We start from the raw sequence: 26,557 nt of genomic DNA, 5'->3' as shown, positions 1-26,557 counted from the left end.
GACAGATATTTATTATAATATGCAGAGCTCAATTTGGCCGTAAGACAAACAAGCCATTGTAAGTAACTGATTTGGGTTTAAGAGGCCACAAGATTGAGATAATGAGTATACTTTTTTGCATAGCTTTTATGCTAATGAGCAGCAGGATTTTCCAGTGAGATACATTCTGATGTGTTTTTAATTTGCACCAGACAATATTCCTGTTAGTTTGGCACACAGTTAATTTTTATTTAAAGAAAAGCATTAAATTCCATGTTGAGGTTATTATGAACAAGCTCAAAAATCTAATGTTATGGGCAATAGGCCAAAAAAGTGTTAAAAATACCGAAAAGATATCAATGAAGATGACAAAAATTTAGTACCAATGAAAAGGGTATGAGAAATTGTTTAATTCGTTCAGATCTGTGCTTAACTGTATGATTAATAATCAAATAATTGCAAAAGTGGCCAAATCAGCTCATCAGATCACTTGGTTGCTGAAGAATACGTTGACAAGCAGAGACAAGCAGGTTATTGTTCCTCTGTATCGAGCCTTGATAAGACCCCATCTCGACTACTGTGCCCAGATTTGGTCACCTAGGTTTCTTCTTGATGGGGAGGAGGTGGAGAGGATTCAGAGGCGAGTGACCAAGATGATAGCAGGTCTGTGGAATGAACCTTATGAGAACAGGTTGAGGATTTGTGGGTTGCAAAAATTGGTTGATAGGTGGAGATATGATTGAGACATTCAAATTACTGAAGGGTTTCTATAAAATTAATTCAGAAGATATTTTTGAGAACAGGGCTGGTTGTGGGAGGACTAGGGGACATCCATGGAAACTGGGCAAAAATGTGGTTAGTAAAGGTGTTAGAGCTGGGTTCTTTACTTTTAGAGTAGTGAATGAGTGGAATGCACTCCCTGAGTCTGTGGTGGATGCTGTGACAGTGAATGAGTTTAAGGCGAGGTATGATAGATACTGTATGAATGTTGAATAGTTGTGATGAATATGATTTGGGGCCTCCCTCGATGAGTCTAATGACTCCCTGGAGTTGCCCGTAATAATAGTAATAATTAAATATAAATGAAGAAAAAGGTGCATTTGCCATAGAATCTGGACTGGAAAAAAGTTTCTGCAAAGATGCTCTGAATTTTGAGTAATGACAAAAAATTAAAAACTAATGCATATTTCCATGCAAGCTGAAAACATTTTTTGTAAAAAAAATTATCATAGAATAAAACATACAGATTTTATTAATGAACATTCTTGACATATTCTGTCAAAATGACTTCATAATAACTTAACTAGCAGTATGATAGCTTATTGCCCAACAGAATTTAGTTACTGATATAAAGATCTGATTTATTGAAAAAAAATTATATATCAGTATCTGGAATTCTCGATAGAACTGCACCATTGGGTGCATATTATATGTATGAACTTCAGTTTTGTCTTCAACTTTGGATTTAAATTAGGCATGTATATTATATAAGCATGTATTATACTTGGTATTTTATGGTAGTAATCAATAAGACTGTTTCTCGTGGAAATTTATATACATCTTTGTTGAAACAAGATGTTAATAACAAATTGCTCATACAGAAGTCCAGCAAGTGCTTTTTTATTAGCCCTGCCTTTTCTCCAAATTTTCTCAGAATATTTCTGTAATTTCTTACTATTCTATATAGTTCTCCAATAAGATTTTTTTTTTTTTTTATCAGCTGCTCAAAGAATTTCAATAATTTTTCATTGTAAATTATTTATCCAAGTTGCATCATCCAATTTTGAAATGTTCTCGCATCACTCTACTAGAAATTGGCTTCCATTTGTATTCAACACTAAATGTGAAGATGTATTTAATTTTGTTTTCAGTTCAACATCAAATTACGCCCTTCATTCCATGACCACTATTGCATGAATAAATTAACTTTTTTTGATGATTATTTAGAAGTATCTTGCCTGGTTGTCTTCGTCTCAGTAGCATAATTGATCATAACAGATATCTCAATAAATGATCCCATTTATTGAGATATCTGTCCTTATTTATTTTATGTCATAAAATGAATCAAATTTTAGCCCTGGCAACTAGTTTACAAGTTAAGACAATTTTTGTCTTGCCAAAAATTGTATTTTAAATATAGAATAAACATCACTTTTAAAACTAACTTAACTTGCACTTACAAATTAAATTCTTCTTAACAACTCAAAGATATAACTTATGTCAAGTGAGCTTCCAGTCATGGTCAAGTATTACTACCTTTAACTCAAATCTCAAACTTTTATTACTTGATACACATTTGCAGTCACAAACTTAGAAAATTCAATTATCCGTTTGTTGTTGTATTGATATGCACATTACACTGAGCAACAAATTGAAAAATTGACATAAAATTTCCATTGTATCACCTTTCAATTTTTCAAAATTATCATGGTTGCATGTAAATTATCTTTTTTTGCCATATTTTCCTAAAACATTCCTTATAGGGCTGGGATTCATTTCCTACTCTACTGTCCTTCTTTCCAGCTATGGACTAGGCATTAATAAGTCTCATAATCTTAATTATTTGGAAGATTATCTGTTTTAGTCTTAGTAGGTCTTGGTAACTCTGTGTGGTATTTTTGTACTTTCTCTGCTAACTTCATCTGTTTTTGTGTTGCTCCTTATTGCTAGGTAAATGAATATAGATAGCATTATTTTCATTTCTGTTAATGGCAATTTCTTATAGCCAACTTTTTTACTGCTTGTCCTGATTCTCCTGACAAAAACAAAATTCAACTGGTTGATGCCTTACTGGCATCTATATTGCAGATGTAGAAAAAATTATGTAGAAAAAACTTTCTATATAATATAACTTCCTTGTTTAATTGACCCAAGCTGCAATTGTTAAAAAGAAAAGCACAGACTCTTGACTTTCCAGTATCTGATGTGAGAACAAACACCTCTTTTGTTGATGGTTAATAAGTTTTTAATCCACAAATAGAACAGATTTAAATATTTGGAAGTGGTTGGACAACAAGGCTTTCAAGTGATGTTTGCAAACAATACTTTTCAATTTTGAGAGATAATTGCTGTCTGGTTTTTTTGAGATTTTTTTTTTTTTTTTCAGTTAATTGCTATTAGTTTTGTATAGAATTTTTTTTGTGGCTGCTTCTGATGTATTCTTAGGCAATATGCGCTGCTAATGGAACCAACTTCACAATCAAAAACAGATTTATTGAAATAGTAGTATTCTTTTCATCATAATAGAAGAAATCTGCTAATACCCTTTATTTTCCCATAGGGAGTAGGCCAGGCTCTTTTAGCCATATTTAACTTTTGTAGACTGGGGGGGGGGGGAGAAACAGGTTCAGTCTCCACCAGTAGTTGATCAGAGAGAGCTGGATTGACTATTGGAGATTGAATCTTATGACTAAATTATAAATGGCATCTAGTGAAGAGATCGCTGACAAGTGTTACCATCTCATAATGGAAATGACCAATATTAAAGGTGTGAGGAGAAAAATTGAATTTTTGCTGTTTGTAAGTTGTTTACAAGATTTATATGGATTAAAAGCTGAATATAGCTCTTGCATAATATAACATTGCTTACATTTTTAAAAAACTGTCCAGAATTTGTTTTTGTCATGTAGTTCACTGCTTTCAAAATTATATGTCAAAACTTTATCAAATGAAGATAGGGGAGAAACCAGGTTCTCTTCTCTTAATGCACATGAAATCACTTTCTTGAATGCTTATGTTAATTGACTGTGTGCATGCTAATACCTATTCAGTAAGCATATTTTCTTAATTATGCATGAAATGAGTTTTGTTGTATAACATTTTTTTTTTTTTGACAAATGGGCCAGTATTCTGAGCTCCAATGAACTTTTGTTTTAACAATGTTTAAATGCATCTTTCTGCTTTAGTATGAGTCCCTAACACTGGAAGTTCCTGACTGGAACAACATGGTTAGTATGAGTTTTTATTTCTTTCATAATTTTAAATATGAAACATTGTATTCAAACATAATCGTTTACAATCTCTTTCATACCTATAAAATAAAAGCTTTATATAACTGATAATTAATTTCGCATTATGCTAAAGAATCAGGAAAATATATTATAAAATATTTCTTTTCATTATGGAAACATGGAGTGAGAGTATCAATTATTTGACGCACCTCTGTAATATATTAGGTTTGAATCCTATCTAGGATACCAGGAACATTTATAAAGCTTTTCAAATGCAGTTGAGTTAGCTAATCTGGGATACAGAGATGGATTTTCCTTTTGGAAAATTTTTGTGTATTTGAAGGCCTGACATGGCTTGAAACCTAAGTTTGGTCTGTGAGCACGAATTTTGGGGCTGTCTTAATCCTCCATGAAAGATTGAAAACATGTAACTAATAGACATAATCTTTGCTCTTTTCATGTTATAATCTGGCTTAGTTTTAATCCTAAATAAACATCACTACAGTCTTGCATTATCATGCATTCTGGACATCTTTTGTAGCTGAAAAGACTTGGATTCACATATCATCAATGAAACAATAAATATTTTCTAATCCTTTTCAACCAAAGCTGAGATAGCCTGTCTCAGATGAGGATAGTAAGATTTTTTCCCCAAAAAACTTTGGATTTTCCTCTTACAAAACAAAGGTACATTATTAAAAGGTATGGCAAAATAAGCCTTAAATGAATACTTTACTTTAAATCAAGAAACAAGAAATTTCAGATAAGTGAATCTGTGTTCTTAACGGGGAAAAAAAAAAAAAAAGTGGAATTCCTAAGTTTTTGTATGTTTGTATGTTGTTATTCATTGAGACCCTCCAGGGATCATTGAAAGAGGCCACATGCTACCCACACCAGCTGTCATACTTATTCTTGAATTCATATTCATCCACACTATTTGCACGCACACACACACAACATCCAATTGCAATCCATTCCAATCATGCATCATTCTATGAGAGAAAAATCTAGCTCTCACTCCCTTCTTGACAGCATTCATTCTCATCTTCCAAGGATGCTCTCTCATCCTTTCCCCACCTTCCATAAAATGAAAAATTTGATCCACTGAAATCTTATATGACCCTTTCAGAAATTTGTAAGTCTCAACCATGTCACCTTTCTCCTGTTTGCTAGTTCTCAGACTGTCTTAATAAGTATTCCACAATCCTGATGCAATTCTTAACTCTCCTTTGTGCTTTCTCCATGTATCAGAATCACACAAAAACCAGGAGACCAGTGCACAATAGTCCAAGTGAGGTTTTATTAAGACCCTCTAAAGAAACAAAATGATTTCCTTTTCTTTACATGTTGAGGTTTGTTTCAGCATTGCAATTATTCTCAGTTGTATTTGCAATCTTTACTATATGGCTTTTGAACTACTAAAATTTCAAGATCAGTTTCTTTCAGCATAATCCCATCAATATACAGTAATGACATTAGATATCTAATCATGCCAAAATGCATGACTTTACATTTACTAACATTGAACTGATAGCTATTTTCATATGACCACAATTCCAGCCTATTCAGATCATTCTGTAAGTACTGCCTATCAGCTACATTTCTGATTATCCTGCCTATCATCAGCAAACAACTACATGTTGCCTGTCAAATCGCTTCTGCTGTCATTAATGTACAGATTGAATAACAAGGGACCAAGGATTGACTGATCCTTGTGGTACACCACTGGTTATCTTAAATTTTGTAGACTTGCATGTGCCATATACAATTTTTTGATATGTCAGTCAACCATCCTCTTATTCATGCCAATATTTCATAATCTAATTCCATATTCTCCAATTTATGCAACAGTCTTCCATGGTGTATCCATCCCCCTTGTCTAACTCAGTGGTCATATTATTATAGAATTTGAGCAAGTTGCTTAAACATGACCTTTAGTAAACCCATTCCATTCATTGCAAAATATATTTTTGTCAACTGATTTCTGAATGCAAGCTCTAACCAACTTTTTCTAAAATCTTGACTGCCATTTCCTAAAATCTTCACTTCAGAGATACTAATAGTCTTTGCACCACACATGTGCAATGGGATTATCATACATTCCTTCCACTCCAGTGAGATCTTCCCTGTTCTGAGGGCTCAAATTATATACTTTGGTTAAAGAAATCCATTCAGCTAAACACTCTTTTAGCATCTGTGCTGACATCCCATCAGTCACAATTGCCGAATTCTTATTCAGTTTGTGCAAGAGCTTTAGTGCAATACCTCTTCATAACATGATCTCTTCTGCATCTGTCACCTTCACCATCTGTTTTAAGTAGTTATTCTTACATTTTTTTTTGTTTTTTTAAAAATTGATTTACTTTCAGCATAACAATAGATTCTTTTGGGTTGTCTTTAGCTTGCAGAGCCAGTGTCTTTTCATACTCGGATTTAGCTTTCCATATAACATGTTGTATGGAAAGCATCAGACTAAACAGTAATTGCCACTGGATTTTGGTAATGTGCAACACAACCTGTCCGGGGCAGTCGTCACCCCACAAATCCATGTGATGTAGCCTGCCGAAAATAAACAGGGCTCTGACGAGTAATATTGGCATTATAACCATAGCATCTGGATTGGAGGAAATGCCATTTCTAGTGCCAGTCGTATAGGCCAAGGTGGCAACCCCACCATCAGATTTCTCATTTTGGTTGGTAGCTATCATGAGGGAAATCATATTATTTGAAAATCTAAAAAAATTTCACCAGATAGCCCTTTTGGGTAAAAATCCAGGACTAGATAATGGTTGCTAAAAACAGGTAAATGGAAAAATTTGAATTGCCACTTGGAATGTTCAGAGTATAATACACTAGATGCAGAACTAAAAAAGGCAAAAGTTGATCTGGCAGTAATCACTTAAACAAAAAAAATAAAATAAAATAAATTGAAGAACAAAATATGTAGATATATTTCAGGGTTGAAAGAAAAGAGAGAGCCAGAGTAAAATTAATATATTAATATTATTATATATAATCTTAATATATTATATATATTAATAATTATTATTACGTGACACCTCCAGGGAGTCCATAGACTCATCGAGGGAGGGCACCTACTCTACAGCTCTGTCTCCACCACTCAGTCAACTACACCAATGCCATCTACAGCCCACTACTAATACTGGTATTTCCACAGACAATCACAAACATCCATGCCGATTCAAACCCGCAGCCTTTTGGCTGGAGTGCAGACATGCTAACCACTCAGCCAGCCAGGCTGGCTATTGTTATATTATTGATATTAATAATTAATCTTAAAATATAATTATATTAATATAATATTATTTCCAATAAAAATCTATTGAACAAAATATTTTATAAGACATAAAAAATAAATACTTAAAAAATGCATAAATTTTTCTTTGATTTGTAAAGACTTAGGTTAAATTTTGAATCTATTTACCTTAGTGTGAATACATTCACTGTGTGTTTAGCAATCAACAATTTGATGATTTACAAACAACACGTGAGGTCTTATTCACAAAAAACTCCCAAATGTCATTTGCATGTTTTTTGCGTAACGTTTCACGTCCTAACTGGCAAATGCATGCTGAATGTAAAAGAAAAGTTGGTAGTGTAAGGCTCCCCCTGTAACATAACGTCCTGGGTGAGCAATTGGCTTGTCTAGTGCTTATGCCAGCTCCATACTACATAGTGAAAAATAACTTGCAAGTTTTTCTAAATGTTATTAAAAGTTACAGTTTATCACTATGTATAGTGCATATCCACATTTAACAAACACTAATATTAAAATGTTTTTATTTTATTTTGATGTGAATACGTCTTTAAATTCAGAACAGTACTAGGAGGTACGGGACGAAAAGTTGAGTGTAACGAAATCATTCAATAAGGTTTGGCTTAATAATTTCTAAAGTATTAAAGGAAGCCAAACCAAACTTATATCATTCGATAGCTGAGGGAATAAAGATTCGGCAGTGACCTTCAGATAGTGTGCTGCAGGTGGCAGTGGGTGCTTCGCCTTTTGTGTATGATCCGCTGTTCCTCGGAAACTTTCACTCAGCTCGTTTTAGTGTCAATCAACAGCTTTCATTGAGATCTATTGATTTAATGCATAATTCTTGAATTTCAATACGGTGTTGGTGAAGAAAATATGGACTCAAGTTGAAAAATTTTAGAAATTTCACAATGTCTGCCTATACTCGCTGGAAAGCCAGCCAGAAATATGGCGAACACATATGACGGGAAAGAGCAGCTCATCAGCTTTCGAATAATATTCTAATGTCTGGGTAGGAACGAATAAGGAAGTATCGGGAGCGAAAGAAATTGGAAGCGGCGCATCTGACGGCAGCAGCACACGAACTCATGGATGTAAATAACATAAGCGACTATGCCACCACTTCAGAAGATGGATTGAACGAAATGGATGTGTATTTCAGAAGATTGGTGAGCCCGCATGTTCCATAACGAATCGCAAGGAGGCACTTTCGATCGAGTCGTCTTTCAGTATGACAAGTCTGAACAAAATCAACTGGTCAACAAAGTCACTTCTATCGACAGGCTGTATTTGACTAACGAGAGAGACTATTATAAATTTTATCACGGTTACAGAAATTCAGCACCCACTGCCAGGGAGATACACGATGAATATGAGAGAATGAAGAAACGCCACTTACTGACGCTGGTAAAGCAAGTTGACGGTTTCTCTTGTCGACGATCGTCAACTGCTGCAATCACAGAGGAGGATAGTCCAGATATTAAACATAGATGATGATTATGACAATGGCGAAAACTCATGGTGGGGAGGCTTACTTGTCTCGGCAATCAATGCACAGAGTTTGGTGGAGCACGCTGAAGATATCGGAACTGAGTCCATTATGAACAGATCTGACTATTTGGTCATTGGTGAAACCTGGATGGATGATGCCACATTTGTGAATGTATCTGGTTTTGAACTTAAAGCATGTAAGAATACAGCCATAGAAAGGCAACACAATCAACCATAAATGATAACTAATATTTAAGGAATTGACAGCGTATACTAGAAATATAGATTAAATAAACTTTAATATATACTTTCCGATATTTCGGCGAACGTCACGTTGCCATCTTCTTGGGAACTTACTACAAAGACACATGCACACAAGTACTAATAACAGCAAATGAGACTGAAGCTAGCGTTTTCCTAAAGTCCTGATGGTGCCACCTGGCGGGCTATATTGGTAGTTCTTGGCCTTTGGGCTGAAGTTCTTCTGATCAAAGTTTCCCAAATTTGGGGCAGTTTCATGCATCCAAATTTGTTGAGGTTTGGCATGTTCCTAAGGGCCGAGGCTGATTCCATGAATAGTCTTTCATACTTGAACTTGCTGCGGTGTATTACTGTGGCTTTCTTCCATCTTATTCTGTGGCGAGTATCCAGAGTGTGGTCTGCAAGCCCAGAGTGGCTGTACCGGTGAAATTTATGGTGAATCAACCATAAACTTTGTCGTCATCGTCCAAACGCACCGCCGGTGGAGTCGCCATATACAGAAACCTCAACAGCTTCACCAATTGTCAACGTATCTTTACCATTGATGTCAGTCGTAAGCTTAGGGTCGAAGAACCATCAGTGAGAGATATATGCCTGGATGATGCAATGATCAACGGTGTATCTAAATTTGTCCTCTGAGCTGCATGCATTCATCCAAATGCTTCGTCAGCAATGGAATGTTATATCTATCGATCCCTGCTGCAATACTTGAAAAGCATAAAGAAAATAATCCCTAGTATTGAGTCAGACCTGCATACGCCCATCATCGCCGCTGACTTCAATGTCGATGTGTCACAAAACCGATCACTGCAGGACTTTTTGGAACGTGATTTTAATCTTACTTATGTTCAGACCACGGCGACAATGCTAGGTAACACTTGTATTGATTTAACTTTTGCCAGAAACTTGGATGTATCTTGTCTACTATTTGTATCTTACTTCTCTTACCATAGAGCTATGATAAATAAAATTTTAATAGATTATTAAATTTGTTTTCATTTATTTACACTTCCCAACACATATATAATCTGCTGGCATGATGTATATCATGTAAAACCCCTGTGGCCGTGCTCTGACACAGCCGCACCCAATTTTTTTTCTACTCACCTCAGCACCCCTTGAAGAAGGCACCCCATTACAATGTAGTTTGCTTACTGTGTTAAGCTGGCATTGGTCTCCAGAATATTTTGCCACCTTCCTGATATTCATTTTCTGTGTTCTTACCAAAGTCCTCCCATGACTTTTGTTTAGCGGTTTTTTACATAGTGCTTTGCTTTCTTACATTTTTCTCGGTATTCGTTAAGAACACAAGTTGACTTACTTCTGAGAACTTTCTATTTGCTTTCTTCTTTTCCTTGACTGCCTCTCTAACTTTCTGAGTCCACCATGGAATTATGATTTTTTTTTCTATTCTTACAGACAACCTCGCCATGTGCCTCTGGCTAAATCAATTAATGTTTTCTTCAGGATTTGCCATTGAGTCAAATACAGTTCATCTCTGAAAGCTGCTTGACCTTGATTCATTTTAAAACTTTCTTGCACTTCTTTTCAATATGAAATTCAATTTTTTTCTGCTCAAAACTAAATAGTGATCACTTCCTATTTCAAATTCTCTGTATACGCTTGTGTCCTGAACCAGTGGGAAAACATTGCTATCAACAATAACATAGTCAATGATTTTTCTTATTTCTTGCATCTTCTCTCCATGTGAATTTGTGCACATTTTTATGTTGGAACATGGTGTTAGTAATAACTTGAAAAGAAATCCAGCAAGCATTTACCATTATTATTTTGCACCTTTCTTCAAATTTTCCCCAAACATTTCTATATGTCTAGTGATAATTTCTTACTCTGCTGTTTAGATCTCCAACAAGGACCAACTTTTCCTTTTTGCAGTTTTCTGGATGTGTGGTGTAGCTTTAAATATGCAAATAATGCTGGAAGAAAAGTAACTGAGATAACAAAAACCAAACTCTAGAGACAGTGAAAAATCTGAAGAAAACCGGCTTCTCATCAGATTGTTACAGAGCAATATCCCATAATACATACCACACTTCCTTTTGGATATACATATATAATAATTACTAATACTCAAAATGTTATCAATTTATTCCAGTGCTCTGCCTTATAAACTTTAATCACACACATTATGAGAAAGGTCACTTTCCAGACTGGTTTTGACCTTTTAATAATTTGTTCCAAGTGTTAAAGGTTCCAGAAATTATTAGTGAACTCAAAAGATCATTCTCAATACCTCTAAATTCAGATCATTTCAGGATCTAGTCTCTAGGCGTTTTTGTTAGTTTCACCAGTTTGCACCATGCCAAGCACCAGTTTTATCAGCAACAAGCAAAAACCCACCATGTATCAAATCTATACTCCACTCAGTAGCAGGCCAAGTATGTCACTGACCAACTTGGAGAAACCAGCTGTACTCTTGGGGTGTAGGTGTCCTCTGAATGACCTTTAAAAACACTGCATCAGTGGAATACTGAGAACTAAATAATTTTCTGAAATCATTTGCTATATGCATACCAATATACCAAACCAGTAGGTATATAATTTTCCTGGGTAAAACATTTGTATCAAAGATTTTAGTTAGAAAGTAAATTATACTTGACAAGAAATTATATTCTTGATTTTTATCCTTTCCCAAGCATGAGGAACAAAAGTTTGCACATGAATTATCTTTACAACTTGGCTACCTATATGTATGTACAGTTTTTTTTTTTTTTATGTTGCTCCCATCCATGAGGTTATTTGCAAACCTATAGTACATTTTGTACTGTGGGTAGGTTAAGGATTTTTTATATTTTTATCAAATATGTATATATATATATATATATATGTGTGTGTGTGTGTGTGTATGTATGTATATATATATATATATATATTTTTTTTTATTTTATTTTATTTATTTTTTTACATAGTCTAGAAGCCCTGCTCTAGAGACCAAACACAGAACTTTTTCAAGCCACTTCAGGTCTCCAATAAGCAGGGCAGTGGTCTCACACTGCCCTGCTTATTGTCTTTAGGTGAAAGATGAAATTTATCTTTCACCTAAAGACAATTACAAACATCCATGCTCACGATGGGCGAACCCAGCCTGTTTGGAGAGTTGATACACTAATTATTTGGTCATCCACTTGACATCTAAGGCAATTTGCTTACACTTGGGCAAAGGGTAGAATCAAGTATAATTTATTTCCATTCACCATACTTACCTGGTATGGAGCTTTGAGATAAGGACTTGATTGAGAGCCTGTTTATAAATGCCAAAATTAAAATTGTCATAAAGGGATTGCTAGTAGTCCAAGCTTAGCTACCAAGAAGCTCCTATCTATTGTTCTTGAATTAAAAGACAGGTTCAAAAAATGGCACAACAGTATTAATCCTGAAAAACAAAAAGCTTTCTTCATTAAAAGATGTAATTTCAGGAGGAGTTAAACATCTTTTGCCACTTTGTCCACAAGGTATATTGTTCATGTTCAGGCTAAATACAGCTTCAGACTAAATACTTAGGAGTTCAACTGGATACAGGTCTCAGTTTCAAAGCACAGAATATGTTTGCAGAAAAGCTAACAGAACAGTTGTGCTCCTAAACACACACACTTGAACACAGAAACTAGCTATTGATGTACAAAGCTGTGATAAGACAGATTCTCATCTACACTTCACCAGCCTGGGGATAGTTGTATTATAACATAAAAAATAGTACAGAACAAATGCATTTGTCAGAAATGACTACTTCACCATGATGCAGATCTCTCACATATACAAATATATATAAAAGCCTCTGCTAAGAAATTCTTCATAACTGTCAGATGCTTATCTGAATCAGTTAATCTGCCAAGCAGTCCATTACAACCCTTGAGACGTGTGGAAATTAGTTGTCTGTGATCCAACATCATCTGCTTTTCTAAGCTCACAAAGAGTAGGCTATGTATCCGCTAACTTCTCCCTTTTGTTACCAGCACACAGTTAAAGGGATAAAAATTCTATGACTCAGCCCATTACTTATAGCAGTTAAATGTCCCATCATTAATATCAGTTGTAATGAATAATTTCCATACATTCTTAGAATATGTGGGAATATAATTCCAGAATAGATCACTGTTACTGTTTTAAATCGCATTTTTCCTAACCTTTCATATTAGCTGTAAATGCTATTGAATTCACATCTCATGTGATAGTGAGATAAACTTAGAGAGTAATCTTACCATTCTACTGTTTAAAATAGATAACTGGTATTTTTTATGATTTTTGTTAGACTTTAAAATTTAATTTAGGCTTCTTTGGGAAGTTACTGTTGAGTATCCGAACCTTCTGTCATGTATGGAAATCATTTTTCACCTTTATAGAAGACTCTGAAAACTGTTTTAATTAATGTAATAATTTATTAACCTATCAGGCTTACTTTTTATTTTTCCACATGAAAAAAGTTTACAAATCTGGAGAAATAATGTTATGATACAGATGTGCACTCTATGATTAAAAAAAAAAATTCCTGATCATCCTTATGATCCAGAATAATAATTAGATGATAATCCAGTGATCCTGACAATCATTGATATTCTACACTTAGTCCTTTATTTTATTTATTTTTTTAATTTAGTGGTACAGTGTGTTTTGAATATTCTCCCACAGTCCAGCAATGAATTGCATTTCTAAATTTGAAAAACACCAAATATTGTGAAAGGCAGCATAACTCTTGTTTAAACACAAGTATAATTTAAAAATAAGAGTAAACAAATTACTCCTTCATAATATCAGCAACTGGTGGGATATGAATTTCATTGCTTGTTGTGAGACCACTGTCGTGCATATTTGGATATCTGAAGTGACTTAGTTTTTTGGTCTGGATGATATAAAAAAAATAAGAAATAGATAAAAATAATCCTTGGCTCATCCATGTGTCTGTTGTACTATAGGTTCTCAACCTTTCTTAAGGAGGAGTCGCATAAAAGGAGGGCAGTGCCTTTGGAGCCTTGCTAATTTCCATAATGCTAAATTAGCAGAAAAAAGACCATTATAGGTTCAGTTCTACTAGAGTAGCTTTTCAAGGCTTTGTCAGCTGTTTCCCAAGTTAGTCTATCTTTATCACAATAGGAGTTTTTAACTCTGCAACTTAAAAAAATTGACACTGTAGAATTCATATTATTTCAGACATTGTTTTTAACCCTGGCTAGTTAAGATTAAAAATGCAAGATGGTGACATTTGTCTGCTTCACTCCCATCATCTTTCAAGTCCCACATCTCACCATAGAGAAGTTAACCACTTAATGACAAAAGGTGAAAGCTGGCTACCTACTAATTTTAGTTCATCTGCTGACTAAAATAGATTCCTTTTGAGGAATGAAAAGCCATCTGAGGATTTATTTTTGACAGCAAAGATTCATTCTGTTTGAATCATTGTGCACATTATTTATGGAATTTTAGCTGTATTATGGAAACACATTTAAGGTAAATGTCATTCATTTTGCTGAGACTTTATCAGCCTTGTTTGGATGGAAATGATATATCATTTCCTTCAGAGTAACTAGTTTTTATTTTTGGAAGGCTTAAGGACACAAGATTCATCATGACTTGAATACTAATAACCATGTCAGCTAAGGATTTTTATCTTGCTAGAAGGAACATTTAAAAAAAATAATTTCTTTTTTCCTGACCAAGCAAAGGTAAACTGAATTCTTCAGACTGTAATAAACTATAATTTGCAATAAGGATGCATGTGTTCATTGAATGCATTTTTGTAAATAGCTGCATTTGTAAATTAAGAGATGAACTAGATTGTTTTTCAAGAATATTGTAAGATATGTTTTTTTTATTAGGAACGCCGTATGCGAGAATTGGCCACCCATCAAAAACCTAGTGAAGCAGTTTCCTCACCTACAAACAAAAAGACACAGCCAGCAAGTTCACAAGTTGCTGTACCTTCACCACCTCCTTTGCCACCTCCATCTGTGACAACAGCAACAACTCTCAGCAGTCCGGCAACAAAACTGAAACCCACAGCTGATCCATTTAATCAAGTTGTCACACCTAGTAAAGCAAGTGATGATTTACTTCTTTTAAATAATCCTTTTGCTGAAACTACATTTTCTGGTAGTTCATCACAGCCACCACAATCACTTAGGATCCCACAAGTATCAAATAGTAAGGAGGATTTTAAATTCTAATGTCTGTAGCGATGATATTCATAAATAGGAATTTTTTTTTTTTGATGAAAGAAATTTATGATTACAACCTTTTTAATAACCTGAATCCAGAGAAATATATCATTGTTTATATTTTTTGAGAATTCATATGTTTATATTTTAAGGAAAAGAGGGACATTTTTAAATGTTAAGACTGTTACATAGCCTATCGCTGTGTCAGATACTCTTTTGATTAGTCTACAAATCTGAATCGAAATAATGATCAGCATCGATAATTTCTATTAGCAAAAGATTATATTGTAGAAGGGGTGCTTAAGGGTCAAAGCTGTATAACTGAGAGAAGACCTCCACATAGCCTTTAAAGGAATGCGGAGAACCAACCAGAGCTTCTGACCTAATGCCCAATCCTCGCCTTCACATGGTGCAACCTGTTGGGTATCTACATGGATACTGAACGAATCAGTATGGGCTAGAAATTTGGGATTTAGCCGACCAAATTGTATTCCTATTGGCTTAAACCAATATACAAAATGATGGTACAACATGACAAAATTTCATGCTGGCTGGGGCGTCACCCAGTTAAACAAGGCTCCCGTTATTTTCGCCAGGGAACCAGGGCGAATGGCGAAAAGTCAGCTATCGGAACAAATCTGAAAGCACACCCCCAACTCAACATCACCAGAGTTAAAGATCGGTACTATTCAACATAAGAAGCCTGAATGGCAAAGAAATGGATCTAGCTGAGGAATTAGATAAGTACCAGATCGACATAATAGGGGTGACTGAAACAAAAAAGACAAAAACTGGTGAGATCTTTCTGAGCAATAAATACAAAACGTTATATTCAGGCAATGACACTCAAGGAAAAGGAGTAGCCATAGTATTCAACACTAAATATGAAACTAATCTTCTTGAATGGCAGGCAGTCTCAAGTAGAGTGATGTGGGCAAATATCAGAATGGGGAACTGGACGACAAGACTTATTTGTGCCTATGGTCCCACAGAAGGCTCTACTAAGGTAGAAGTGGACGAATTTTTTCAGGCTCTAGAGAAAGCTACTGACACAATGAAAAAAAAAGTTTGTCCTTATTGGGGGATCTAAATAGCAGAGTAGGAAGTGACTGTCAGACATACAAAAATGTTTTGGGAAAATTTGGAGAAAAGAGCAAAGCTAATAATAATGACAAATACCTGTTCGATTTCTGCTCAGGACATGGACTGGTTATTACTAACACCATGTTCCAACATAAAAATATGCACAAATTCACATGGAGAGAAGAGGCAAGGAATAAGAAAAGTCTCATTGACTATGTTATTGTTGATAGTAATGTTTTCTCCCTCGGCAGGACACCAGAGTGTACAGAGGATTTGAAATCGGAAGTGATCACTATTTAGTCTTGAGCAGGATAAAATTGAATTTCATTTTGAAAAGCAGAACATTTAAGACAGTTTTAAAGAAAATAAAAGTTGAGCAGCTCTCAGATGTAAACTATAGACTAAAATACAGAAATATTATTGAAAAGAAAATGAAAGAGTTTGAGAACAGGAACCAAATCTTGGGGATTCAGTGGCAAGCCTTGAAGAAAACACTGATTGATTTAACCAGAGAGGCATGTGGTGAGTTGTCTGTAAGGATAGAAAAATCAGAACTCCATCATGGACGCAGGAAGTTAAAGAGGCAGTGAAGGAAAAGAAGAAAGCATGTCAAAAGTTCTTGGGAAATAAATCAGCTTGTGCTGTTGGAGAATACAGAGACAAATGTAAGAAAGCTAAACAAAAGTCATGGGAGGACCTTGGCAAGAACATAGAAAATAAATATCAAGAAGGTGGTAAGATAATCTGGAGGTTGTTGAAGAAGCTTAGGAATGGAGGAAAGAGTGCTGTAAAAGGAGTTAGAGATGACATGAAAACAGGAGAAAAAGATCTCCTTGGAGTATGGAGTAATTACTTCGAAAAATTGCTAAATGAAACAAGCAGTGATAGTACAGTTGTAAAAAAAACACTCAACAGGCATACAGTCAGGAATACATATCCATACTTGAATTAGAAAAAGCCACCAAAGGCTTGAAATGTGGAAAGGCAGTGGGAGTAGATGATATTCGACCAGAAATGCTGAAGTATGGTGGTATAAAAGTCTTACAGCGGCTGCACTGCATAGTTCAGAAGGCCTGGACACGGGGACAAATTCCTGATGATTGGAGTAGAGCTCTAGTACCCATAAGAAGGGAAATAAAACTGAATGCGAGAATTACAAAGGTATATTCCTACTGAGTGTTCCAGGCAAGATTTATGCCAGTATGCTTGAGAAGAATTGTGGAAGAAAAGTTAGGTGAAGAACAAGCTGGATTCAGGCCAAATAGAGGCTGTCAGGATCAGACCTTCACTTTACGACAAATAGTTAAGAAAGCATGGAAATATAAGATCTGTATTTAAGTTTTGTCGATCTGGAAAAGGCATATGACAAAGTGACAAGAGAGAAGCTATTCAATATGCTACAGTTATATACTGTCAATGGGGCATTATATCAAGCAATACTTAGTCTTTATTTGAGTTGTAAGTCAGCAGTTAGAATTGAAGGAAGTACAGGAAGATGGTTTAATGTTAACTCTGGTGTGAGACAAGGATATACATTATCCCCTCTGTTATTCATTATCTATATGGATCACATTATGAAGGAAAGTGGTATTAAACATGATATCAGAATTGGAGATGTTAATGTCAGCTCTTTGCTTTATGCGGATGATGTTATACTTCTAAATAAATCCGCTACAAGTTTGCAAGATTCCCTGACTAAATTGAATAACTGTTGTAATAGATATGGTATGAAGGTCAGCAATAAAAAGACAAAGACAATGAAAATAGGTAGAATTGTTGAAAATGTCAACTGTTTTGAACGGAGAACCTGTGGAACAAGTAAAACATTTCAGCTACTTAGGCACTATTTTTAGTGAAGATGGTAAATTAAATATGGAAATAGACAACACAATCAACAAAGCTGGTATGGTAGGAAGTCAATGAATAAATTCCTATGGAATAAGAGAGAAATTAGTCGGAACACTAAATTAGCTGTATACAAGACAGTGTTCAAACTTTTAACTTATGGATCTGAGAGCTGGGTCAGAAATAAAACACTTCACCAAAGACTAGAGACTGCAGATATGAGTCCTGAGAAAGATTAGAGGCATGAACAGATGGCATCAATGGCAATACCATATTAAAAACAAGGTTATTAGGAAAGAACTTGACATTGTCAGCATCCAGGAATGCGTTAGCAGAGCTAATCTCAGATTGTATGGTCACTTAAACAGAATGGGCGAGGAAAGATTAGCAAAACAAATGTTCTCTGCCAGGTTGGCAGGAAAACGACCCAGAGGAAGACCAAGATATAGGTGGATTGATACGGTACAAAGTTCCTTAGATCAGTGCTTCTCAAACTTCTGGATGTCAGGGCCCCCTTTGGAAAAATTAAAATAATTCACGGCCCCCTTTGAAAAAAATCGTAATATAGACATATTATAATATTTATTGTATTTATATTCAATACACAACATGCACAGCGAATATTGCAAAAATCAAATGCAAATATTACATTTTTAGCATCTTACATACACATTTGAACATTATCTCATATTTTTATATAGATAGATATATTGTTATTTTACGTTTGCAGTACAAGCTCATGAAATGTAAAACTATTAGTAATAAAGAAAGAAAGAAAGAATTAAAAACATAAAAGAAGTTTAATAACAATTTAATGTGATGGATGTGTTTCAATACTGCTGCACAAAAAGTCAATATCAGGTGAAATTTGAAACTGCAATTCTTAGATTTTCTGGTTTGAAATGACTTATTTTGCGTATTTATTAACTGAAATATGCAGGAAGCAAAATTTGTGAACCTGTACCAATGTATGATTATATTCCATTAAAATATAAAAAATAACAAAAACAAATAATAAATAAAAATTAAATACGTTTCTTTTAAGATAAAAAATCTACTTAGTCTTAAAACATTTTAAATTTGTTTTCATTATTTCACGGTCCCCCTCAACTAAACCTATGCCCCCCCCCCAAGGGGGCCACGGCCCACAGTTTGGGAAACACTGCCTTAGGTGATAGAAATATGAGAAATGATAATGTTGGAGTCTTGATAAGTAACAGACTGATTTGCAGGAAAATTATAGATAGGAAGTTAGTAATGATGTAAATTTTTCATTCCTGACATGTACCCCTTGAAGGTACATGTTAGGAATTTGATGATGATGATTATATTATAGAATAATACTTATTTACATATGGATAAGGCATATTAAAGTAACAATTCAGGGGTGTTTATGAGTCAAAGTTGTATAATTGAGGGGAGACCTCCACATAGCCTTTAATGGAATGTGGAGAACCAACCAGGGCTATCCTCACCCTTCTCGTGGTGCACTGTGTTAGGTATCAACCTGGATACTGAACGAAGATGGGCTTCGTTCAGTATCCAGGGATTTGGGATTTAGCTGACCAAATGGTATTCTTATTGGCTTAAACCATGAGTAAAATGATGGTACAGTGTCGTGACGTTCTATTTTCATGTTGTGTTCTAATTTGCCATCTTGTTTCAAGTCACTCTTATTAATAAAACAACTAATTGCAAATTGATCACCGATCCAAAAGTAGGGAAATTTATAATTATACTGCGCCACCCTATTTTCAGATTAGTCTATGTAAAACAGTAGGATCAATTCTTAATTAAGTTAGCAGTCTTCTCATTTAGGCCAAATTATTTACTATTCTACTTGGGGCACCCGCAAGATTCGAATTTTTTATGAACGGTGCAATAAAAGGGAGTTCAGGCAAACACAATATTTGGATTAACAAAATAAAACGTTTAATATATGATATATAGCAAATACAAGAATTCTACTTTTAAATGAAACAATGCAAATAACTTAATACATCTTGCTAAGTCACTCATTCTGATTCAATGTTCTAAACTTTAACATACAATTCACAGCTTCAAGATTAGAAGTTTTCTTAACTCAAGTTAATAAAACAAAACTTCTCATTTGATCAGTCTGCACACATCTATCAGTTGTACTTAATGTTTAAATTCACAGCAGGCACTGATCAAGGTAGACAATATTCCAAGCAATCTTATTTCGGACCTTGAACTTCGAAGATACGTTATAGTTAATGTTAGAATAAATAAACATGTATGACTACTCTTACCAGATACAATTTTCAATACATCAATTTGTTGCGAGCACACTTATGAATTAACTTATTTGAGCTAGCGGAACACATTAAATAAAATTCTCCAACGCTTTAACTGAACTACTGTTAATCGCGCTTCACTACTCAAAACAACAGCAATAAGGTACTGATATCCTTCCTTGTTTACTTTTCTGCAACTTGTTAAATTCATTATAATTCTTCTCAGGGCTACATAGAATTAAGACGTAATCCTAGACTGACTGGAACTAATCAGAATTTCCCATTGAATGTCCGGTTCTTTATTTATCCGATTACGACATCAATTTTCCTCTATAACAACAGCTGATTTCACTTGCAGCTGAGTATAAGATTTACTACGTTTTTTGCTCACTTCTAAACACTATTCTCTTGAATTTCTGCCCTAAAGAATTTATAATTTTCTTTCACTTCCTTGCTTGTATCCTACCTTCCTTCAGGCTCTGCAAAACTCCCCTTTCTCTCATTCAAAATTCTTATATCTTCTTTCTCCTTTTTGGTTCCAAGGTCACGCACTCTTCGACTCGTGCTTGTTTATTTCATGCGTCTCCATGACAACGCATGAACGCAAACATTTCGCTAATGTAATACAATGCTCTACTACTACATGAGTGATTACATAACGTTAAATTTTCACAAATAAGAATAAACAGAATATTTGAGCTACTTAATCAGCTTTTTCATTACGTATAGAATTAATTATAATAATACTTTTCGTTACATCTTATATATTTTAGTTATTATAAATTCTGCACATATTATTGCTTAATAAATTAATAGTAGGTTAAGTTTAGAATAAATATTTAAATAGTAATCCTAAATTAAGAAATAATAAATAATTTTTATACAAGTCATGATTAATACATAATAAGCAATGTTAAATGTTCATGCCAACTGGGTTGTTGCCCTGTTAAACAAGGCTGCTAGGGAACCATTGTGAACAGCAAAAAGTCAGCTACTGAAACAAATCCTGAAACACACCCAAACTTAACATCGCCAGAGTTCAAGATTGGTATTATCAACATAAGAAGTTTGAATGGCAAAGAAATCGAGCTAGCTGAGAAATTGGATAAGTACCAGATCGACATAATAAGGGTGACCGAAAGAAAAAAGGCAAACACTGGTGAGATTTTTCTGTGCAATAAATACAAAATACAGGCAATGACAATCAAGGAAAAGAAGGAGTAGCCATAGTATTCAACACTAAATATGAAGCTAATATTCTTGAATGGCAGGCAATATCAAGTAGAGTGGTGTGGGCAAATATCAGAATGGGGAACTGGACAAAGACTTATTTGTGCCTATGGTCCCACAAAAGGTTCTACTAAAGTAAAAGTGGAAGAATTTTTTGAGGCTTTAGAGAAAGCAACTGATCCAATGAAAAATGAAAAGTTGGTTCTTGTTTTGGATCTAATTAGCAGATTAGGAAATGATTGTCAGCCATACAAAAATATTTTGGGAAAATTTGGAGAAAAGAGCAAAGCTAATAATAATAGCAAATACCTCGTTGGATTTCTGTTGAACTTTATTTTTTAGTTCCACTGTATGAAACTTAAAATAAAAATAAGTCCTGTATATAAAAAAAAAAAAAATATATATATATATATATAGAGAGAGAGAGAGAATTATTTTCTCATTAAGTTTATTACGTTTAACTTATCATTAAAGAAAAACTATTTACATTATTGATGTTCAGGCATTAATGTTTTATGAATCTGTTTAATGTATTGCTAAATAAATATTAAATACAATACAATTTTTCTTCAGAATTTAGAAACTCGGTAAATATTTTGAATTTATTATTAGAAAGATAAAATAGGAATATAAAGAAGTTCAAAAGAAATTACACATACTTTTAAAGGAACCTATGCAGAATTTAAAAGATTTAAAGGAACCTAGGTAGAGATTTAAAACACTGTAATACGTGCCTAGATTATAGAAGTGATTTTAACCATGAACCTTTCTTCTGAGAGAGAGAGAGATCCATGAAGTCTTATTACATTATTCTAATAAATTGGAATGATTCCCTATCTTCCTAAAGTTTGAAAGATACTCATCCTTAGTAAGATGTTTAAATATTTTTATGATTATTCAATTATGATATCATCCTAATGTTTGGCACTTGTCTTTATCAGTAAACCGATTGTTGTATTCTATCTTGTTTGATTTTTTTTTAAACTATACTAATGATGATGTACTCTTATTTTCGGTATAAAATATTTCTTGCTTACTTGCACTGAATCTATATTTATTGTTTACATGTTTTGAACCTCTATTAAGACAGTGCATAGTGAAGTACATTCCCTCCTGAAATTCTTTCCATGTAAGAAAAGTTTATTGACTAATTGTTTGGAAAAAATGATTCATTGACCTTGAGATATTGGCATTCACAATTTTGAGACCTCATAGACTTGTTGATTACACAAGATCGAACTTTTTAATCTTGAAAGAGGAATGCTTGCTATGGCTGGGTTGGGTTTGTTGTGTGCCCTTGCTTAGTATTGGCGAAAGAAATGCAGTCATGGCTTAACTGGCAAAAACTTATTAAACCATTGTGTTAATATCATTGTTACCACTGCTGATATGTATATACTGCTAACCATTCTTTCTCTTACCAGTATATTTCATTCATTCATTATAAAAGCATGAATAGGTGGAACATGTGAATGTTTTTGTAAATTAAATGGATGAGTCAGAAGAATGAGCAAGAACTGGAGGTCTGCAGTAGTCAGTACTTAGTACAAAAAAGCCTATTTATATAAACTGCTACAATTATCATGAAATGAAATTCGAGATTATTTCAGGTTACCGGACGATGACAACAACACTAACATTATTGCACAGTAAATGTAAACTCGTCCATAGTACTGACATTACGGGTTGACCAACCAACCTCTTGTGTATATGATCAACATAAATAAAAAAAATTACATAATATATATAGTTATTACTCAGATTTTGCTATCTTCATTTGATATTGTTAGATCTAAAATAGGCGACCTCATTTTTTACATGACTTCACCATTCCAGAATCTAACAATAAACATAAAATAAATATGCATACTTATCTTTTAACACAGTATAACTATGTTTTTTTTGTAAACAACATCTTGTATATTAAACTTTGAATTATGTGAATTAAACTTAATGTATCTGTGTGTCAAGTATAAATGTAAGTCAGCAAAAAGGGGCAGTTATAAGAGAAATTATTAGTGATTTTCTACAAGTGAAAGAATGCAAGTTATTCAGCAACATAGGGCAAAGATCGCCCCAACGCTACAAGAGCAGCGTAAGCACCCGCGAGCATCACATCTGAGAAGATATTGTGATGCATACATTCTCGGAAATAGAAAGTCCCGTATGTTGATCGGTGAAGTCACCCAGTCGGAGACCAATAGGCGGAACGATAAGAGAAATTCAAACTCGGAAAGGTGGCGCTCTTGGGGAGCGTATAAAACCCGCGACACAGAATTGAACCCCCTCGTTTTGTTTGTTCCTGCATTCTCTCCATGTGCTACAAGTGTTCATCGCAGTTCAGCTCTTATTTTTAAGAGCTGACTTTCGAGAAGTTCCGGCATGGCACCGCAGCAGAGTTCGGCAAGATCGAACGTAGGCCATCAATGAGAAGGATCGTTGATGTAAACCCTTAGCAGAGAAATAGTGCCTGGCTCAGGAGAGCACGTGTATCCCACGTGGCGAAAAAATCAAGACAGCCAAAATCGTAACAAAGAAGGAAGGACGGAAAGAAACTGATAAAGAATAGATAAGTACTTTCAAATGTTCTAGCCTCTTTTTGAGAATTGACTAACAGTGCGAAAACAGTGTATCTTAAACTTGTAATAGAAGGAAGTGTGAAGAACTGAGATTTATGTAAATGACTCTATGCCTTTTGAAATGAATTTTAAGAACTTTCAGTTAGATGGAGGTGTTGTCGTGATCCATTCGAGAGAGATTATCGATGTGCTAAATGGCCTAAATGACCAATTGAGTTGTAGATAAGAATGTAAAATATGTTGAAATATTTAATTTGCTAACATTTAGAAATCAATGCTTAATTATTTTAAGAACGAGAGAGTGAGAGAAAAGTAGAAGTTTAAATTAGAATTAATAATTGTTTTATTATTGTATTGCATTGCATAATGAATTCATTAAATTTATTTGATACTATACATGTCTGTATTTCTGATCATGTTGACTGACCCTTCATAAAATACGAACCTGTGATTGTATGTGTGTGCGGGGATATCCCAATTAACAGTAGTAGGGCACAACTGCAATAAACTAGAAAACCTAAGGCTTCTGAATTTTAGCTAAGATTATTAGTAGTACCTGATATCCTATGACTATTCTTAGGCTGAGTTTAACTCTACCCTTAAGGCCCAGGCTGGTGCAGTAAATAAATTTGCCTGAGTGAATAGGATAGCTCATAGTATTCAGGGAACAGGTAATTCTGGTGGCCCTTAGAAAGTTAAATTATGTAAGGAATAAAATGGATAAAGAATAGTATGATAGAACAAAGGCTCAGACCTGACGATAAGTATTGAATAAAAGACGGATTGTAAAGATTTGATAACATCAACACTAAGATGTGATAAAAGTTAAAATAAGAATAAAAGAATAAATAGGAAACATAACGATAAAAATTAAAACAAAGAGAAGGCCATATAACAATGGCTCAGCCGACATAACAAATGGCGTAAGCAGTAGGATTTTGATAGAAGAGGTTGATATAGAGCATCAATATAATAATAACAAATATATACAACATAACAATATTACTTAGGTGTATTAAAATTATATCATTTAGATACTGTCAGCTTTAACCTAAAATTGAAGTGGTTCGACAAAATGTTTTAGTTGGTTTGAAAGTAAATTATTTTTTCAAGCACGAAAAAAATTTGCACGTGCAGTAACACCTGACAACTAGACTACTGCTATATAGAGGCAGAAAACTTTACATAAAATTGTCTAGTATCCTATTAGCACAGCACACTTCCTGAGAAATGTGGAAGTGTGCTGTGCTAATAGGATATGGGACAATTTTATGTAAAGTTGTCTGCCTCTATATAGGAGTAGCCTAGTCAAACTTTTGATTGCTCACGCTCGAGTTAGGGTCAAATAAATAAGGTCAGTATATGGAATGACATTAAAATTCATGGGACCAGAGCAGCTCTTTTACAGAGGATGGCAAACTAATAGAGAATCTGAATTTATTCAAAAAATTAGTATAAAGAAATAATGATCATGGTCTGTCCATATGTTAGAGACCATGTAAATGTTCATAAATAAATGAATCCAGGAGAGAAAAAAAGTACAATATCATTGTTTTGCTGATTTTCAGTCTTTGATATCACTTTTTCATTAAAATATATTAATTCAGTTTTTATTAAAGTCTATATATCATATATTGATCACAAAATAGTAACAAAGCAAAAATGCTTAATGTTTTCTAGGCTAAAATTAAGTTTAAAGATCTTAGACCAAGTTTAGAAATTCTTTAATAGAAATAAAAATAAATTAAAAGTGATTTTTTAATTATACATTTATATTTTTTTCCCTGTTCTTTCCTTCTGCCCACATTGAGTTTGCTGTGACAGTATTCACAAAAATTTGTGGTAATTGCAGTCAGTGGTCTTTCTTGAACATTTCAAAGTGTATTTGACTTTTCACTTTTCATTTCACTTCTCAAAGCAGTTTCACACTAGATATGTTTCTTGCTATAAACTTCTATTTATCCTAAAATTTTTGTTACCACTTAATGTATTGTCTTAATTAGTGCATCTTTGTCATGATATACATTGTTGAATTCTTCACAGTAGCAAATTATTTCAGTCTGAAGTAATGTTTCAGCATGTTCAAGTTCTGCTTATGAATATGTGTTTGCACCTGGAGAAGGTAGGGTGCAGGGATATTTCATTTTATTTCTGTACCATATTTTTCTTTAGTAACATTTTAAATAACACCCTATTTAATTCAGTGACATATAGCAAAGACTGTACAAAGAACCTGATTACACATTAATTCTTATGGAGATAGATCTGCTTGATGTACATTTTCAGTAATGCAAACAGATGGAATTTAATTATTATTATTATTGTGCGACACCTCCAAGGAGAGTCCAAAGACTCATCGAGGGAGAGCACTCTCCATCTGTCATCATCTACACCAGTGCCATCTACTGCCTATCACCACCAGTAGTATTTTCAC

General features: G+C 34.1%; 1 protein-coding gene across 3 annotated transcripts in view; it reads left to right on the top strand.

Annotated features, from left to right (window-relative positions):
* The window catches only part of LOC150099381 (phosphatidylinositol-binding clathrin assembly protein LAP-like), a 289,787-nt gene that overhangs the window by 159,885 nt on the left and 103,345 nt on the right, over positions 1-26,557 (top strand). For 2 of the 3 annotated variants that reach the window (XM_090404460.1, XM_090404458.1), the window contains exons 12-13: positions 3,885-3,926; positions 14,790-15,114. In XM_090404460.1, the coding sequence (XP_090260586.1) occupies positions 3,885-3,926; positions 14,790-15,114 (367 nt within the window). The remainder of the gene's footprint in view (positions 1-3,884; positions 3,927-14,789; positions 15,115-26,557) is intronic. The other variant, XM_090404459.1, reaches the window with a different exon arrangement.

Source organism: Typopeltis vanoorti, chromosome 14 (genome assembly GCF_054136105.1).
Source record: "Typopeltis vanoorti isolate ZY-2024b chromosome 14, IOZ_Tvanoo_1.0, whole genome shotgun sequence".
In the NCBI taxonomy this organism is placed as follows: domain Eukaryota; kingdom Metazoa; phylum Arthropoda; class Arachnida; order Uropygi; family Thelyphonidae; genus Typopeltis; species Typopeltis vanoorti.
This window is presented reverse-complemented; position numbering and strand designations above follow the sequence as displayed.